The sequence below is a fragment of the Patagioenas fasciata genome, chromosome 6 (assembly GCF_037038585.1).
Source record: "Patagioenas fasciata isolate bPatFas1 chromosome 6, bPatFas1.hap1, whole genome shotgun sequence".
Classification (NCBI taxonomy): domain Eukaryota; kingdom Metazoa; phylum Chordata; class Aves; order Columbiformes; family Columbidae; genus Patagioenas; species Patagioenas fasciata.
In genome coordinates, this window is record NC_092525.1 from 19894781 (window position 1) to 19914503 (window position 19723).

The 19723-nt window shown below is 41.0% G+C and overlaps 1 protein-coding gene across 23 annotated transcripts in view; it reads right to left on the minus strand.

The window, feature by feature from the left end:
- FGGY (FGGY carbohydrate kinase domain containing) overlaps positions 1 to 19723 on the minus strand; it is a 309381-nt gene that overhangs the window by 115561 nt on the left and 174097 nt on the right. For 19 of the 23 annotated variants that reach the window (XM_071810167.1, XM_071810160.1, XM_071810159.1 and 16 more), the window contains 3 exons: positions 7261 to 7474; positions 5524 to 5635; positions 3623 to 3774 (listed from right to left, as the gene is read on the minus strand). In XM_071810167.1, the coding sequence (XP_071666268.1) occupies positions 3623 to 3774; positions 5524 to 5635; positions 7261 to 7461 (465 nt within the window). In that variant the 5' untranslated portion in view covers positions 7462 to 7474. Of the gene's footprint in view, positions 1 to 3622; positions 3775 to 5523; positions 5636 to 7260; positions 7475 to 11631; positions 11765 to 18755; positions 18877 to 18958; positions 19103 to 19723 lie in introns of those variants that run through there. The other 4 variants (XM_071810168.1, XM_071810152.1, XM_071810164.1 and 1 more) reach the window with 4 other exon arrangements.

A 19723-nucleotide genomic window follows, 5' to 3' on the forward strand; every position in this document is an offset into this window, starting at 1 on the left:
CCACCCAGACACTGTCTTAGGACACGTGCATGTATTTTCATAGCCCTGAGGTACGCTGAGCTACAGCACCACAAGAAATAAGTTGCGGTTTTTTTAAAATAATATATTAATTTTGTTTTACATTACAGACCTAACACTGGACTCTCTCTATCACCACATGGTCCTCACAGGCAGAGAAATACAGTGCTCCTCCTCAGTGGACCACAGATGCGCAGTTTAACAAGAGTGCCCCACAGGCTATACAGTAGTTGCATTCAGCTGATCATTTACTGTAAACAGCTGTCCCTGACATGCAAAATCCACTTGCAGTGATGGCTTTGTCATCTGAACACCTATCTGCAATCACAAACATCAAGATCACCCAATGAATTTCATGTAGACTAACCACAAGGCACTAGAGGGTAAAATGATTTGGCACTAATCAAATTAAACTGAATGTAAGTCATTGCAATTCAAACAAAAGATCTCAAAAGATCTTCATAGATAAGTTTCTATGACCTTCATACATTACTTTCTTAATTCAAAATCAAAATGGGATAGAGATGAAGCAATGGAAGAACAGATTATGCCCTGAAGCCTCTAGTCTCTGGTTAAATCTCTATTCCATGTACAGAGGGAATGTAAGGAGATCAAGAGAAAACCTGAAGCGAAAACATTATATGGAAAAGAAAGTAAAAAATAAGCGGATAAGAGTAACGTGTGACTTGGAAGAAAAACTGCAACATCTCTCTGCAAATAAATATAAGTCAAGTGTAACAGGAAAGCCACAAGAGATAAGGGCCAGCATCTACTTCTCGTATAATGACGTCAGCTCATTCCTCCCAGTCAGTGAGGTCATTTTTTACTTCAATCCTAATAAAAAAAATGATGATGGGAATGAAAAAGCAGAGTTAGGTCACCTTAGCTCTCCCCCCCTTCTCATCCCTCTTCATCAATTCCAAACAATTCAGAGTAAATTTGAAAAGTCATATTCTTTAGTAATACTTTTGATTCCTTAAATGAAAATTCTTCAAGTAACAGAAATTCAGTTCCTTTCTTCAAGGGACAGCCTAATCACTCGACACTTAGCAATACTGTCAAATAGACCTGTCCCTTTAATACCTGTGTTGTAGTTTATTCTTCTATAAAATACGAATAACAAAGAATCTGAAGAGACTTAAGTAATTTATTATTTGTAGACCATTTGAAGATACTCCACTGAACAACACTGTATGTGCGAACTGGACTTTCAGCTCTCATTTGGAGAACCTGACATTTAAAGTTATTGTAAAATCTGCCTTCCCTGGCAAACAGTGACAACATTTGCATTACATGAGGCTGAATTTCAGCTGTCAGAGGCTAACATCAACCTTTGCTGCTAGCCCTAAAAGGCATGTAATATGTAGGTGCATCACTGTGAATGACATTGAAAATAAACAGTCATTCTTCATATGATTCCTTTCATCCTCCTACTTCGCAACAAGTACAGAAGTAGTGAACAAAGACTCAATCACATACTTCTCCAAAGCTAAAAAGTTTAACACTACATACTCACATCTCAACTGATTACAAACAACTCCATAATATATGTTATTTTTCTTTTCATGAGTTAGCTGAGGTGTTTCTGTGGATGTTGCTAAGGTGCCTGAGTTAAGCAGGATGAGCTTAAGCGGTTTAACACGATGCCTTTGCTAGTGCACTCAGGATGCAGACCCGTCGCATGAGCAGCTCAGTAAGCAGATACTGAGGTTAAAAAAACCCTCTCTTAAGGATAATTATCTCTTTAGCTGGTACGTCAGGAGCTGAAACGAGACATACGAACAAACCCTGTTCTGTAATGCCCTTCTGCCAGGTAATCTCTGCTGCTGGCTGGCATGTAGGGTAAGGTGAATTCTATTTCCTACCCGTTTGCTCATGGAGGGAACAAGCCTTGCAATACTTGCCCTCCCCTTTATCCTACAGCAATTGTGTCAGAAGGCTCTGAGGTCATAGCATAGGCTTACATCTCTGGGTGACCACATTTGGAGATCCCATAATCTAGCCTTTGCTGATCAGTCAGGTACTCATATTCCAGACCTTGCAATGTTTTAAACGCAGTGAATTCACTTAAGGTTTTTAAGGTTTACTTTTTCTTATTTCTAAAATGACTGACAGATGATACTTATAGGTCAAGAAGGAAAGAACTAGTAAATGGCTATTCATACTCCAGTATAGCATCTACAGACTACATTAATTATTGTCTATTATAATTAATTTGTCAGTACCTACTTCAGCCAGTTGATTCCTTTGACTTTCCTCAGTCTGCACCTTGTTACTAGATCATGTTTCATGTTTTTAAGGACAGGAGACTCTGGTTGTTTGGAACTGGCAGCAAGTCATTTACATTTGGGCTTTGCTAAAATGACAGCAATCATCATTAAGACCAAATGTAAAGGCAGGCTGGAGTAGGTTATAAAAAATTCAAGTGGCAGGCATTTCCCCTTCTATCTGACAGTTATTATTATAAGGCCATATGTCACTCAGTAAGACACAAAATTTAAACACAAGAGACAGGTAGAGTTCCACATCATGAACAGAGCACCTCTCCTCTGCAGATGGTTTACTTTCTACAGATGGACAGAACTAAATTCAGGCTCTCACCAAACAGTTTCTCTACCAGCAGCCAAAAACATCACACATCCCCTCACTGTCAGATGCAATGTCCCAAAGTCAGTACCTCTGGCCAGGACACCCAATGCTGAGAAGGTATTATTTTCAAATTGCTATCAATCCATCCCAGAAATAGCACCTACACCCCTACTCAGAGCAGGAAATACATCTCTGTATCTAAATCCTTGGATACTTTGAGGACTCATTAATTACCTGCAACTATCTAAGCTTAGAATTAGATAAAAAATGTATATGAAATGTTTCAATCAAGAAACACTAAATTGCAATATTATCAAAGACATTTCTAAATAATTGAGATAAAAAAAAAAAGAACCTCAAAACATTTTCATCACAACTTTAGGTTAGCCTTACTTTACACATCTTTCAACACTAAGGCTGAAGACTTGTTCAAGAAATTTCATTCTCAGAAATTAACAAAGGGCTTTAATCATTACCAAAAATACACTATGGTCCTAGATGTATGTCCTAGAGTTAATTTTCTTCCTAGTAGCTGGTATAGTGCTGTGTTTTGAATTTAGAATAAAAATAATGTTGAAACACATTGATGTTTTAGTTGGTGCCGAGCAGTCAAGGACTTTTCAGCTTCTCATCCTGGCCTGCCAATGAGAAGGCAGGGAGTGCACAAGAACCTGGGAGGGGACCCAGCCAGGACAGCTGACCCCAACTGCCCAAAGAGATATTCCATAGCGTATGACATCATGGTCAGTATATAAACCAGAGGGAAGCTGGCCAGGGGTGACCGCTGCTCAGGAATGGGCTGGGAATCAGTCAATGGGCAGTGAGGAATTGCACTGTGCATCACCTGTTTTGTATATTCTATTATTCTCTCTTTCTTTGCTATCATATTAAACTGTCTTTATCTCAACCCATGAATTTTTTTATTCTTTCCCCCATCCCACTGGGGAGGGCAGTGAGCAAACAGCTGTGAGGTTCTTGGTTGCCAGTTGGGGTCAAACCACAACAATGTACTTACTTCCTTTATCCACAGCAATTTAGGTGGCTGCATTTCCACAGACATCACTCCCCCTACGTAGCTCAAGACCCTGTGTTGTGTTGCATTGATGCGGCCAACTTGACTGACTGCACGATGGTCCATCCACATAATAACATTCCTGTAGTTTTGTCCTTGGGAAAAAAAAAAAAAAAGTCTGGCTTAACCCCACCTCAATACTGTAAGTTACTAGACTTTAACCTGCTTCACACTTCTACATAGGAAACTCAAGTTCTATTTGGTTTAATAATCCACAGTGCATCTCTAAAGATAAATTTCTAGCCCTCTGAGCCAACTTTGAGACATGCCGAGCACTGAGAATGCCAACTGAAATAAATCAGGCTTGTGAGCACCCAAGAACTTTGAAACACTATGCTCTTCTAGATTATATTTCATTCAAAGAACCCAAACTTCTTGACAAAGTATTTCATTAAAAATATAAAGAAGCATTTTGGTGACTAAGAACTAAAAATGTGACAAAACCTGAGCAATTATGTTATAAATTGTAAATAACTCAGCTAGTCACCTAGCTAGATAGTTACAGGAATTCTCTTTCTTCTTCTGTTGTTACAAGACAACTACCTTACTTCCTTCCAGAAATACAGTTTCAGAGGGGTAATTTGCTGAAATGCTTTTATTTTCGACGTAGAAGGAATAAGCCTTTAGCAAGTCTGCATAACATATGAGAAGAAGTAGTAAAGAACATTTTATGAAATTAACCTACAGAGGACCTGCTAGACAGGCGGAACAGCAATCCAGATGACACTTCAGATTCCTCTCTTGTTAAGTACACCGCACACTCAACTTCACACCACAGCAACTCATGCATAATATTGACAACATACTCTAAGACAAGGTAGAAGTATGAGGCACACCACTATTTCTAACATGGATTGAAATACATCTTAAGAACTGTGAGACTGCCTGAAACCACACCAATGCATGCCCATACCAGTGTCACAGTATTTAGTGCATTCTTGTCTTTTTATTTAACACCACTGAATAAACTCAAACTTCTTGGGAATATTGGATAATAAAAAAATGAGAAATGAATTTGACTCAATAGACCAAAATAGCCCCAGACATCATGAGGCGTTCAAAAGATCGTAAGAGACTCTCAAACTGAAAAAGTAAATAATCTCATCTAAATTTAGTGAAGGACATTTTGGGGGCAAAGATGGTCTTATAAGAAAGATAGGAGGAGATGACAAACAAATCTGAGAATAGAAAGGGAACATCAACAGAATTGTGATTATGGCACTGTAAGTACTGATTTAGCACACATCTAATCTTAAATAGGATTCACTAGGGAAAAAAAAAGTGTATCACAGACTTTTTCTTCTGAATCATCTACTTAAAAACTAATTTTAGAAAAAGGTCTCAGACTTTTTCTGAAGTTTAGCATTGTCTTAGACAAAGACAAAACACCAGTGTAATCAAATACACAAGCTGAACCTCTTGTCTGCAGCTCGAGGACAGAGTAAGCAGTTAAACCATACTAACACTACATTTTTAGCACTCCTTCAGCCAGTGCGGATGGGTATTTAAACACACTATGAAAGTCATGAATAGTAAAGTCTGAAGGAGGAGTAAATGCACAAAAGAAAAATGAGCATAGGTTTCTCTAAGCAGGAGTCTTTCTGAGCCAGGGTTAATGACTTTGATCTTAGATGCCAAACATTTAGCCAAAAGGTAAGTAATTTAATTTTGTAGCAGAACTAGTATAATAAAATCAGAACAAAAACCACTTGTAAAAAAGATTTTCTATGATCTCTCTCTCCAAGACTCAACCCCGTAACTTGGCATTTAGGTGAAATGGTACATTCACTCACATTAGTGAAAAAACATGTACAGTGACACCAATTTTTGTGCTGGAGTCCTACCTTCACAGTTGACCGCCAAAGGTTGGAACTGTTTATCCACAACAACAAGGGAACATGTAGCATCAAAACCAATGCCTCGAATCCAGCTGGCATCTACTCCACAGACAACTTTCTGCAAGCATACAAAACACACATGAATACAAATGTCCATATATATGCAGGTACCATGTGAACCAACGAGTACAGAAAATGAGTTACAAGTTAGAAATGCAAGCTCAAACTCCCAATTTTTGAGATTCAGTATTCTCTAACACCTCTAATCAAAAATATGCCAAATTACCAAAATTTCTTTCTTTTTCAAAGCTGAATTCAAAGGTCCATGAAAAGTTCTTTAATAGCTTTTTGATCTTATTCGCCATAGTCCCAGATGAAAGCAGGAAACACAAAAATATCAGAAAATAAAGGTAGTAGAAAAGTAGTAACGTTAATTTTCCCTCTTTTTCTGAAAACTTGGAGTTGATCTGCATTTGAAACGTGGACACAGGATTAGGGCCAAGTGTCTCCATGATACTTCATTCAGTTTCCACCTGTGGAAAATTGACCTTCTAGAATTGCTTTGGTAATACTGTGCCACAGCTTTTTATCTTGCAATAGTGAACAATTCCAAGGTCAAAGCCCATAGCAGTGACAATACCTTTGCAATACAAATATTTTCAAAAACTCTGCTACCAAGAGTTTGGATAGCACACTTCTGGGAAAATATTAAAAAAAAAAAAAAAAAAAAAAAAAAAAAATCGCCACCCAAAATGTCTGAACTTCCTGGCTTCCAGCAGCACTAGAAAAAAACCCACAACATCCACATGTATTAAAAGCCAAGTGAGGCTGCAAGACACCTAAAATGTAACACAGTAATAAATTGCCACTTCTCAGCTACAAGAATATATAATTGTTTTAGTTAGTACTATAACAGAAGACTTTAGCTACAGTGCCAGTCTCTTATTGGCTCTGTAAAGCTGTATTTTCAAAGATCGTATTTTATTGCTTACATATAGAAATTGTATTTACAGAGGTCCAGAGCAAGAACAAAGACATTCAAAAAGAGAAAAATCAAATCAGCAGAATAAAAGACTTGCTCTGCTTTAACATCAAGCTGGTTTTCCTTATCAGTTCTGTCACTCCCTTATTTTTCTTCCTCCCCCTTCACCTCATCTCCTTCATCTCAGGGCATTTCTGCAGAGCCAAGCTCATTAATGTTTGAAAAGGCTGATCAATAACAAGAGAATGGGTGAACTGTCCATCTGCAAATTACCAAGCATACCATGAATATTTAAAAAGCCAGCCTTAGAACATAGAGCAGGTTGGGGCTTTATTAAGGATGAAATGGACCAAATGCGCATTGGCAAGCAAGGTCACTAATTTACTTTTATCACCAGCATGTACAGGCAGATCCTTGGATCAGAGGGTACAATCTTCCCTTATAGTAAGGTTTATTACAATCTGGTTTTATTCCTGATACTGTCCACAAATGTATACAATTTATCTTGGTCTTAGAATCGTGGATCCCTTTACAATGAGGATCACAGGTGACAGACACTATGTTAGGCACCATCCACAAAACAGTTTACAATTTCTCTACAATAAACGCTCCTTTGTGACTCCAGTGCACCCACATCCTAAATGTGCCTTTAATGCACACAAATGCACAGAATTGAATGTTAAAGACCAGTGACTGGAAGGCCTTAAACTCTCAAATCTTCAAGAACAACCTAAACATTTATCTTATTTTCCTTTGCATACCTTTGTGACTGAGCAACAAGCAGCCCATATGTCTGCAGAGGATTGTTCATAGTGGTCTGGTTGGGGCTCCCAAATTTGGATTGGCTGATCTGCATGTGCCACTACTGTCCCAAACTCATCCACCAAAGCTGCGCGAACACTTGCTGACCCAACATCAATTCCAACATAGTATTTTACTGGAGCCTGCTTCTCACTGTGCATTTTTTATTAAGATCTGTTTGGGGAAAATAAAAAACAAGGGGGTTAAAAACAGATAAAATGCCTGATGATAGAAAGCTGTGCTGAACAGGACATGAGAGATGCTGTGCAGGCACTTTGCTTGATAACTCTTTTTTGCAGCAAGTCTTCACTTGGTATTATTTAATTAGTTTCCAAGTCTTGGACTACTTGTACTTTCTTTCTTCAAATGTTTGTATGTAAGTTGCATGGCACAGAAGCTCCTGAAAAGCAGATTTTAATTTGGTATGTAAGATCATGCATGCACTCATACAATCAGGGAACTAAGCTGTAGTCATACAGTATCGTGCCTACGTAATGGGAAAAAGAGGGAAGGAGGTAGGAAGGGAAGAGTGCGGTTCCAAAAGCAGCAGAAATCGGGAGCTGGTGCTTTATACAGAAGGGAAAATCCAATACAGAGACTCCTAAGTTTTCCTAAATTCTGGGAGATTAGGAAGTTGCTGATGCCTGCTAAATTGGATGCACCTCCGTACAAGACAGCAAGAACCACTACTGATACAGTATTGCCTCAATGCAAACAACTTATACTCCAGAAGCGGTGAAGGGGTGGTGTGCCTGGCTCCGTTGAACCTGCACAGAAGACAAGCGAGGAGCCACGACCTGCTCCCTCCCATAGAGCAGGTTGAGACAGCAAGTCAGGCTGAATTTCTGCAAAATCTGAAAACAGGTTCCCCTCCAAAAACATAGTGCTGTGATGCTGATAATCAAAATAATTAAGTGGCAACCTGGTAAACATTACCCAATCTTAAGCCCTCCAATGGAATAGAAAAACAAACAAAACCCCACAAACAAAAACAACCCTCAGACACATGGTGTTAACTGTGGGGCTGTCACATGCAGGGACAAGAGATAGACATAATGATCCTTGTGGGTCTCTTCCAACTGAGGGCATTCTATGATTCTATGAACATTTAGATCTTATCCTATGATTCTGTGATCTTGAGTACAGGTGAAGATCCATCCTTGGGTGGCAGTTTGAACACAGTGTTGGTACAATGTAAATGGCTGTTCACATATTTGGCTGGCTTGTAACCACTGCTGTTGATGGCTACTACAAATCTATTATCACTGAGAGTCAGAGCTAGCAGGCGAAATAAAAAAAAAGAAAAAAGGGGGAAAAAAAGTCAGTCCCCTATATCAGAAAACTCCAGGCATTATCCCTGAAAATAATTAAGCAGTGTAAGAGCTGAATTAGGACAGTTTCATTTGTACTTAAAGCAACATAAGCCAGCACCTTGGCTAAAGAAAACTACCCAACTGCCCCTCATCTGACCCCTTAAATGGTTCATGGAAATGTGGTTGGTCTGTGGAGATCTGTTACCACGATCTGTTCCATACACTCATTTTGCCTCAATCTGTGATCTCATGCTTAGATTACTGCTGCTGGGGTCAGGGAACAATTTTGTGTTCTCCATTTGGACAGCATTAACATGAGGGAGTCCTGGTCCCTTACCAAAGCTCCTACGCAGCCCAGTGCAAACCAAAGCAGTTATCATACCACATTTTGCATGCATCATGGTGGGGTGGTCAAGAGAGCAAGTTGTACAGATCATTCACTTATCAGAAACCAGAAAAAACTCAGTTACAGAGCATACTGTGGTACTGATGGAAATACTAGCTACTTTCTCAGCATTCCAATTCTGCCCAGTAGATTAGGTGCAATACATGCTAATCTTGTTAAGGAAGGTCATCTGTGCAAGTGATGAGCAATCAGCTAAAAATAATGGTGTGCCGTGAGTCTAACACCTAGGAATATTGGCAAGAAAGCTCGCTTTCTTTTCTTGGCCCTGGCTCGATGACCTGGTCAGACTAACAAAAGCTAGTGCCTCAGTCGCAGAGAGGGCAAATCTCCTGATATCAGTGATTAACACTGCATCTGTCAGCTGGGGATACTCACAGCACTCTGCATCTTCCCCTTAGCCCTTGGCTGTAAAAGCAGTTTTAAGACATGATTTTCAACAGATGATATTCACTTTTTAATTTTGCACTCCATCTCCTCAAAGCTTAAAAGGCTGGCTGCAGGTGCTGCTAGCTACTTGCATGAAATGTTACTATAAAGAAATTGTGTAAGAGTGTTCCTGATACTATCTCATTAATTTCTCCATTTTTCCCTGCATCGGCACTGCCTTTAGCTGCTGACTCATAAAAAGAAGAGAACAAACCACAAACTGTAAAGCATATTTAAAAAAAAATAAATAAATACACAAATCTTTCTTAGTTTTCACAGAATACAAATAGCAAAAGGTGTATTTTACACTCTGTCTCCTTCTCACACACACAGTGTTATTCTACATTTTTATTTCTCTTCCTTGTATGGCAGCCTTGATTTTAGCTCATTAATGTGTTTTTGCTACTTAGAGAACAAGCTTAACAGATGTTAGAGAATTAAGCTCATAGTACCTCCTACTCAGCACTTAAAATTATAGCTTTGCATTGGATTCTTCCCACAAACATTTGAAACCTGAAACCCAATCAGCCCATGTAATGTTTACTTTCTTTTTTTCCTTACTAAGCAACCAGGATGAGCACGCGTGAGCGACTGCGCAGGAAGCAGAGTCTGTTTATACTGCTCCAGAAGTACATATCAGTCTATGCATATCAACTATCTTGTTTCTGTAAAGCAGTGGACATAAGAAAGAATTAAGTGACAGAGTCGAAAACCAAGAACTACAAACCTATCTTAACCGTTTTCTCTGAGTAAAGCTCACCTAGAACTACAAAGCAATACTTCAATGTCTTACCAAAAAGAAGGCTAAAAGTAAATATTAATCCTTTTTTCAAGCACCGCAAGCACTAAGTTACCAAGGCTGTTCAAAGCATAGCGTCTCTGCAATAGGATCTGATCCACGTGCAAAAACATAATTTGATGCCAAGGGTTTTTCTGGAATACCAATCACTTGGTATGCCACCTACTTGTCAGCTGGATCCCCAAAAAGCACAGTCATCTCTAGGTCATCAGTGTCATCAGTTAGGGACTGTGCTTAAAGGTATTTCTTGAGAACTCAAGAACTCAGCAGTGAGGCTGGTGGAAAATATCTAGCCAAAGTACTTCAATAAGAATTTAAAGAGGAATGTTTTCATTCAGTTTTGTTTACAGAAGATTCCTTTGGTACAAGAGGACGCTCCAAATCAGAAATGAAGAAATTCTTCAATGGAGTTCAGAGGTAGAAGAAGGTCCCAGCACAACCTTCTTGCTTTGGAGTCTGCACTCCAACCTTCATTGCCATATGCAAAGAAAACTTTATTATGCAAATGAAACGTTGGTTTGGATTTGTTAATCTATTGGATTCTTAGCATACAGCTTCTGCAGTCAATACAATCATGAGAAAACAGCAAACCAGAAAAACGGTTGAAATAAAAAGTCCTAAATGTCCAGTCAGACAGGTCAATTCCTTGAGCACAATATTCCTAACAAAACACAAAAATATTTGATGCATTTGATGTTTATGGACTTCCAGAGTGGTGGAAGGCAGTGGTGATAATACCACTGCGTTCTACACCCCTGAAGTATCTCAGGAAAGCTGGCTTCTTGCAGCCAAGAAAAAGGCCTCCAAAACTTCAATACAGCTTTACCTTTCCATTGCAGCATTGAGGCCTCATTTTTACAACTTATTATTTGAATTTGCAAACAGAAAGAGAGGAAGAGAGGAAAAAAAAAAAATTAAAAGACATCTCCAGCTTGACTGCGTTAGTCCATGACTACAACTGCTAAGACAGGACAAGAAGCCAAAATTCCCTCCAAGCACTAAAAGAGCAATGGCCTCTTTCTTTGCAAATCTCAGCAGGGACAGAATGGGTTTTCAAACAAGCATTTATGATCAAAGGGCTGCAGCATATGATAAATATTTATATGGCCCATTAAATAATAGTCTGTATAAATATTATTCAAAATGTGTGTGCTGGAAACCACAGACTTCCCAGTTTATCCTTAAACAAATGTGCTAGTTTTCCCACATAAGCAATGAAAAAAAAGGAGGGGTGAAACTGTCATTTGCAAAAATATTTCTTTAAAAAAGAAAATCCTTTACATTGTTTACTTTAATTTAAAAGGAATGACTAAGTAACCAGATGATTGTTTCATTACAACTACCTAGTCCTCCTTTACTTCATGGTTATCAAATCACCCGGACGTACCTTTCCGTTAAAGCAACAGTACAGGAAGGCTGCAAAATCACATGCACTCAGGATGAAGCTCAGCAGAAGTATTTATCAGCAGCAAGTATAGAATTTGTGGTATCGTGTGCTTTAAATACAAGGAATTACGAAGGACTGGCACGTCTGTTTTAACCTTTGATCTTTGGAACACTGCAGGCTGCGCAGACCAGAGATCATGGATAAACAGTATGTTTTTAGTAGCGCAGCTGTGCTTTGCTATAGATTACTGGGAAAAAGATTAACAGGTTCAAATTAGGCTTCACAATCTTAGTGTGAAAAGATCTAAATATGTCAAATAAAAGCTGGTTTTCAACTGTAGGATATAAAACAAAATAAGCATTTTTGACATAATATTGGAAATTCATCACTTTGCTGGCTTTCCAGTATTACAAAAAACTAACAAAACTGGTGGTGGTAGAATGGTAAACCTCTTCTTGAAGACAGTGAACTCCCTTTCCTCTTCCAGGATCTTTAATTCCTGTTTGGATGTGGAGACAAAGGCAGCACATGTGTGTGTGGGAGAGTGTGAGCAGATGGGGAATTCTAACACTGTGTTGAAGGGCAGCACTAATATAGAATAATACCTTTAAATGCCCAAGGGACTATGCTATAACTATCAACAAGCATTTACTTTTCAGCTACCCAACAGCAAACAAAACAAAAACAAGGAACAAAAGCAGACCTCATCTCTCCTTTTCTCCTCCCAAAACAGAAACACGTACATGCAGGAGATGTCTGTCTTAGGAATGTGAGGACTGTGTTAACAACAACAGAATTGGAATAAATAAAAACCAAGCTGAAGAAAGTATGCTTCTTCGCTCAACACCAAAGACTTCTTGATAATTTCATCCATTCTCTGGTAAATTCTGTGGAGCTTCTCTGTATCTTAGAACAAGTAAAAGCAGCTGCAAATAGTGGAAGAGACCTCATTTTAGTAGTATAACAGAATCAGACCCCAGCTCCTAGTCCCATAATACCTAGATTGTTCCACCAAAACCTTCCTATATTACCCTCCCCAACATTGTAACATAGTCTCAATAAATGTCACCACAGGACAGATGATATTCTACCACTTTCTACTATCTCGGTTTCTCTCTATAAATAATTCACTGTGTACTAATCTTCTGTAATGTCTCTCCATATCTTTTTCTTTTCCCTTTCTCAGTGCCCAAGACAAAGCCATTACTTCATTGCTGCCTTCTGCCCTTTAATTCTATCTTTTGTATTTTAAATACCTACAGGCCAAAGTACTTCCACCTGCTCTGATATAAAGCAAGACACATTCCACTTTATCCTGGTGTAACTAACTAGCAGAAAAATGAACATGACTATGCAAATTATTCTAAGAAAAAGATCCAAATTTTTTTTTTTTCAGCTTTTACTGCCTGCAGAGGTATCTCACGAACAGCAAAACATGTCAGCATGACCAGTGTCAACAAATATCTTAAATGTACGACAGAGTTGTTTTCCTTTATAACCTGCTCTAAAAGTGACTTCTACTAAAACAGAAAAATGTCCTCTCTTGAACTGATACTAGCAGATACAGCCCACAGTACCATTGATCAAATAAGAACAATGGCATTCTGGACCCTGATTAAAGAGCACGGCTGTACTGGGTTAGATGAAAGGTCCAATTAGTACAGTGTCATGCCACAAAGAGCAGAAGCCATAAGAAAAGCATATGCCTGCCCTTTTCATCCAGTGATACCTCCCCAGGACACCTTCCTCCTCCTGCTATCTATAGTAGAGGCACTTTCTGAGCCAGAAATTTTATCTTTAGGATTGGAGACCTTGAAGGTCTTTTCCTCTACGAATTTGTTTGTGGTCTTTGTGAATCCAGGGAAACTTCTGCAACTTCTGCAACTGCAAACTACACCAGTAACAAGTTACAAAGTTCTGTGTAAACAATGCAAGAAAAAGTACTTTCATTTGCTCTGAGCGTGCCACCTGCTAGTGTTGTTTGATGTGCCCCAGTTCCTGAGCTAGAGGAGACATTAAGCAATTGCTCAGTTTTACCTTCTCCATACAGTCATTACATTGCATTCTGAATCGTTTCCAAAAGGCTCACTGCAGCTACCTACAGACCATGGGTGATGAGCTGAACTCATAACATTAACATGACCAGGTAAGTCAGAAGACATTCTTCTGCTCTCTGTTCATAGATGTGGCAATAATAAGTACCATAATACACTGCAGTAGTAAGTACTAATAAGCAGCAACTAACGATCCCAAGACCGCTTTGGTCAAGTACTGCTCAGAGATCCTCACAGCAGAAAAACAAAATGTTGGTGACAACTGGCAGGAACAGAGATGTCCTGCTATGGAACACCAGGGGTTTCAAACTGCAAGCAGTTCCCAAAACACTGGCCCTCAAAGCGTGTCTAAACAGAGGAATCTGGGAGCTCCTCCCGACTACATGCCTGGAGAAGACTTAAGGCTACTGCTCACCCTGGTTTTCTTTGGAAGGAAGATCAAGGCACCCACGCAGTTGCTGCATGCCCCGATAGGCTCTGCATTGCACAGGTGCCAGACCAATGCCGCAGCGTGCCTCACAGAGCAGCCAGGCTGCCTGGGCCGAGACTCTGAGACCAGAGGCAGAGCAGCAATATCACCAGGTTATCAACATGACAGTGGTAAACTGGGCTGTCCCATTTATTCACCAGCCTGTAACTACAGTGCACAAAAGAAACAAGTTCAGCTCACTTTCTCTGTGCTTCATTGCTTCTGCAACACCAGTAACAGCAGGAAACAGCTGCAGAGGGGAGTTCTCAGGAAAAGGGAAGGCTGAGTATGGAGCCATGAGAACACACAAAATAAGATGAGAAGACACATGCTACTGGGGAAACCCAACAGATCAATTCCCTCTGGGGCTCTCTTGGCCCTACTTGGACTGAGTCTTCACTTCCAAAGCTAGGTCTGATCCTGCATCTATTAAATCAGTGGCAAAACTCCTAGCCACCTTAGTAGTTCAGGATTCAACTCTTGACGCTTGTGAATATCACAGGTGCGCTCACACGCCTGCAGGATTTTGAATGCTTGCATAACCTACAATTTGTCAAAGAGAGGAAATGCTGATCAGTTTATGCCAAGACACAATTCCCACGCAGGAAAGCCAAAGGAACAGCAGCACCCTTTCTTCTCCACAGCCTGAAAACAGCAATCGATACAATTCATGGACACCAACCTATTTAGATCCATTCCCTCCTCTGACACTGCAGCTCCATGCATCCCTAAAGGCTGTGCTAATGATCTGGCAGACAGACATGTCCCAAATGACACTGCAGAAAGAAGCTCTGAAAGAAGACACTATCTTGTTTACATTGACTGTGAGGGAAAAAAAATGCCATCTGACTATTACATAAATTCTAGCTGTAACAACTTCATGACTAGTTGAAAGGAGGCAACAGGCTCCAAAATGACTGATGGATCCAAGTGTTTGGATCCACCAGTTTATTAATCTAATGCTAAGGAAGATCCTTCTTATTCCTGTATCTCTATGACTTTAATGTACTCCATGCTGGGCAGAAAGAATAATCTCTGTTCATTGCCTTTAAAAAACAGGAAGATTCCTGTAATGTGACTTTTATATTTCTTCATTCTCAGCTATAATGGAAATGGAGAAATAATTATTAAAAAACAAAACAAAACAAAAACACCACACCAAAACATACAAACAACCATACAGTAAACACATCCCGAGCACAATAATGTTAATTTACAAGATAGCTGTTAAAATTATAAAATATAACTTGGAGTAGAATACAATTCAAAAGGTACAATTACAGTTCATTTAACCATATACAGCCAAGCTTTAAACTGCATTCCTGGAGCAAACTGGCCTTGGCACCATGAGCTTCAGTGCAGAGTACCTGGAATGTGGAGTAAATCAAGTCATTATGCTACTGTGGATACCAAATTACACACGTTAGGTTAGTGCTGATACTTTAACTTCAATCACATCTATAGATTCTAATTCTGCATCAAGGTTGAATTTGGCCCTGCTATGTGATTACATATCAGTAGATCAGTATAAAAATAATTTATTCTGAGTTCACAGTTTTATGAAATGACAGAACATCAAAATTAGCATTCTGGCCAATATCCACTGCATTTCCCATCAAGACTTACACATTTAAGCATCATCTGAACCAACTGTCTATAATTATTCCTGGCAGATACTGGAACACTTAGGCCAGTAGTAAATGCAACAGCAAAATCAATTTTTAAAGACATGCTGTAAAACACATCTTTCAGGATGCTCAGCCCAGAAGCAAACATGTCTATAAGCCAAATCCACAGTTTACTGTACAGTATTTTTTCACTCTTGCATAGTAACTGCGTGAGAAGAATGACAGCCCTAAGTAATCTGTCGTTTTAAAATTAAACATTTATTTGGGGTCCAATTCCAAGAACACTAGACCTGAAGTTTCTGTCATGACTATTTAAGAGGAAGGGAGGCTACACATTAGCTTCAGTTAAAAAAAAAAAAAAAAAAAAAAACAAAACAAAACAAAACAAAAAAAATTCTGCACAAAAATCAGATACCTAGATAGGCCATACATACGTAATGTGTCTACACCTCCTTCTTTTCCACAGTGAAAGAAGAATCACTTTTGAAGCCAGCCAGTTCTCTCTCTTCTCCCTACATACACAGCTGGGGAGGGTTTGTTTATTTGTTTTGGTTTTGTCAATGCAAAATCTGTCTTCTTAATGATCCTCCCAGTCTCATAATTTCAAACTCCCACAAAGACAAACAAGTCTGAAAGGGTACCAGGCCAACACCTCTCTGTAAATTCCCTTCAATTATGTTCTCAAAACATCTCAGAAGTCAAGAACTGGTAAGCTTGCTTGCCTCAAACAGCTGAAGGTCACAAATTTTCAAACTTCATTTTCTGAACAGTCTGAGTACTTCCCCTTTCACATGTGGAAATGCAGAGGGGACACTGAAGGCAGCTCAAGACACCAAGCAGAAGTTATTAACAAGAGCCAAAAATACCAGACAACGCTGATCAGAGATTTTTCCTTTGAAAATGAAGCTCAGGAACACCTTTCTACCAAGGCCATGCCACTACTGTCCATTTTGCACACCAGGCTCTTTGATGTTCCAGTGGCAGGTACCAGGGAAAAATTTAAATTTGCGTCATTAGAAAAGCCCAAGATACAAAACAGGAACACACAGGAGAGCTATTCTGATCCTCTCCTGTAAATCGACTACTACTCAGGAAACAGATCAACCTCTAACAGAATCAAAAGAACACTTAAAGGAAGAATGGCTCATGGAAAGAGAGAAAACAGACTCACTGAGGAAGTACAAGAAACAAAACAGATAAGAGCCCTTATTTGGGAAGAGATTGATTTTTTTCACAAGAACCAACATTTTAAAATTATAACTTAGCTGAGGACTGTTAGAAACACAGGACAGAGTAACAAAAGTGTCTAAGAATACACATAAAAACTTCATAGCATAGCACTAGTTTATTTAGTCTCTCCTGACACTATAAATTTATTTCTGCCCTGATTCTTACAGCTGGGAACAGCTGTACCCACAAGAACCCGATTCCCCCTTTCATCCTCCTATCCCAGGCACCCTTCCTAGGAAAAAAACAACAAGAGGCTTTATTTTTTCTTACCATATGCCAGTACATATTATTGAAGGAAAGGGGAGCATTAACATTTAAAGACGCTTTAAATTTTCAATGTCTTTTGTACTATATTTAAGTACATTTAGGAAAAAAAAAAAAATTCATTTTAATAAAATAAGCAAATGGTCTTCAAGGATGAGAGAATACATGAGGAGGAAAAACAAGACCACCTTCACAGTAACGTGTCTATTACTTTCTAAGAACCTCAGAGAGGAGAGAGCCCTGCCTTCTCTATTCATTTCTTAAGTGTTCTCCAGAGAAGAAGCACTGATGCTAAATTTATTAAACTAGCTAACAAATCCCAGGCACCTTAGATGACAAAGAATCTGCCAGGTCACCAGTTCCTAAGGGGTCCAGAGCACATCACTAGCAAGGCACACAGCCATTCCAGGGGTGTCTGGAGCCAAGCACAAGTAAACTTCACCAGGTTATTGGGGTGGGCTGCATGCCAGTCCATAAGGTTTATGAGAATGCAGGAGCAACTGCCACACAGAGAAGACGGTGCTACAAAGGTGTGAGAAAGCGGAGCTGCAAGAGGACAGCGAGAGCAAGAGGAGGAAGGAGCTGGCGAGAAGACACCAGTGCCAGAGATACAAGGCTGGAAACCACCAACCTGAGTAAGGGCAAGAAACACATTTATGGAAACCTCCCAGGGATTTGGAGGATTAAGCAAGTATGTGATGTATGTGTCCCTTCTGCCTACATCAGGTCACCCGAGCGCTGCCATTTAAAGCTGAGGGAAAGGCAGGAGGAAAGATGGTGACTCCTACACGACAGTCCGCAGGAAGAGGCACGGGGAGGCCGCCATGTGCCCGCCCCAGCCCTCCAAAACCTCCAGTGCCTCCCCAGGCGCCGCGCACCCCCCGAGCGGGGCCTGTCAATGCCAAGGGCCTGTGAAAAAGGGCAGACCTGTTCTCATTAAATTCAGGCGTTATATATAGGCTGTGCTGTTGAGAAACATCAGTAAAAGCAAACTTCGGGAAGCCAAGCGGGGAGATGAGAATGTAAATCCTATAACGCTCCACCAGCCACACAAAAACCAGGCTCTGACAGCGACTCAGAACGATTTCAACGCACGCCCTGGACAAGCCATATGCGGCCCGGGGGCGCAGCGAGGGGGGGGGTTCCCTGGGGAAAAAGCCGGCGGGGGGGTGTTACACACAGACACCACAGGGCTTTTAATTAAAAATCAACACCGCAAACGCGACGGAGTTTCTCAACCAGCAGCAAGCACCTCACGAACGGGAAAGGAGTTTTCTGAACGTCACCGCGGAGCTCTAGAGAAGCGGCCGGGCTGGGCGGGGAGCCCGGCGGGGCCTGACGAGGCCGCCTGCTCACGCGACCACCGTTAACGGCCGCAACGGCCGGCGGCGGTGCGCGGGGTCTGAGGGGGCGCGCGGGGGCTGAGCAGAACCCGCCCGGCCGGCGGCCACCGGGGCCTGACGAGTGCCAGTCACTTACTTGTCCAAACTCAAACACTATATTAGCTGCGCAGGGAGCGGGCTAGAGAAACCGCGCTTTTCCTGACAGGGCAATTTCCTGACCACCGGCCGCTGCCGGGAAGCCCACCGCCCTCCTTCTCCCCCCGCGCTTGCGCTGCCGTCCCCCCTCCCGCGGTGGGGCGGGGAAGGGGAGGCGGGAGAAGCTGAACCTCCCCCACTCGCCTTTGAAGGCCGCGCCGGCCGGTGCCGGCATCTGGTTTGCATTTGGGGGCCCGCGTGTGGAGCTCGGCCCGGGCTCTGCTGTGTGTCAGGCGGAGCTGTCGAGCTGCGCTGCCCTGGAGAGCCCGGCGAGCGCTGTGCCCTGTCAGGAATTCAACTGATACCAGTGCTTTTGCCTCGGAAAGGGAATCGTATTTCTCCTTTATTTAAAAGCGAATAAAACAGAAACAAGGAGGGGGGTTGGGTCTTTTCGTTAAAGGAGACGTTGCTAAGTCGTGTTTCTCAGCTGCAGCGCCGTTGCCTTATAAGACTGCAGAATTACTGGAGGTTGCAGAAGCATTTAACTTTTAAGCAGTCTAAGAAGCCACACCAAGCGCCAGGGGAAGAATAAACACAAGGAATCAAGCAGAAGGGTATGTCTGGACTAAGGACAGCCTGAATCATCCCCCTCTTTGACCCATAAATACATAATCGCTTCTTAAATAAATAGGGCAGCAAGCCATGAGATGAGTTTTCTCTGTGGGTTACTCCATTTGGGAGTTTTACCTGAAAAGGTGGAAAATTCCTGATGTGAGGAATAGACCCCGATTTCATTTAAGGTTTGTTGAAAATGCAGGACAGGGCAGAAGGAGCCACTCAAATGCATCCCTTGAAAATGGGCCAGCGCCACGTCCCTCACTGACCCACGCAGGGCCTCACGCTCCCACTGCGTCCCAACACTTCTCAAGACGCCCCAGGGAGCCACCACGGATTTTTTTTCCCTATTAT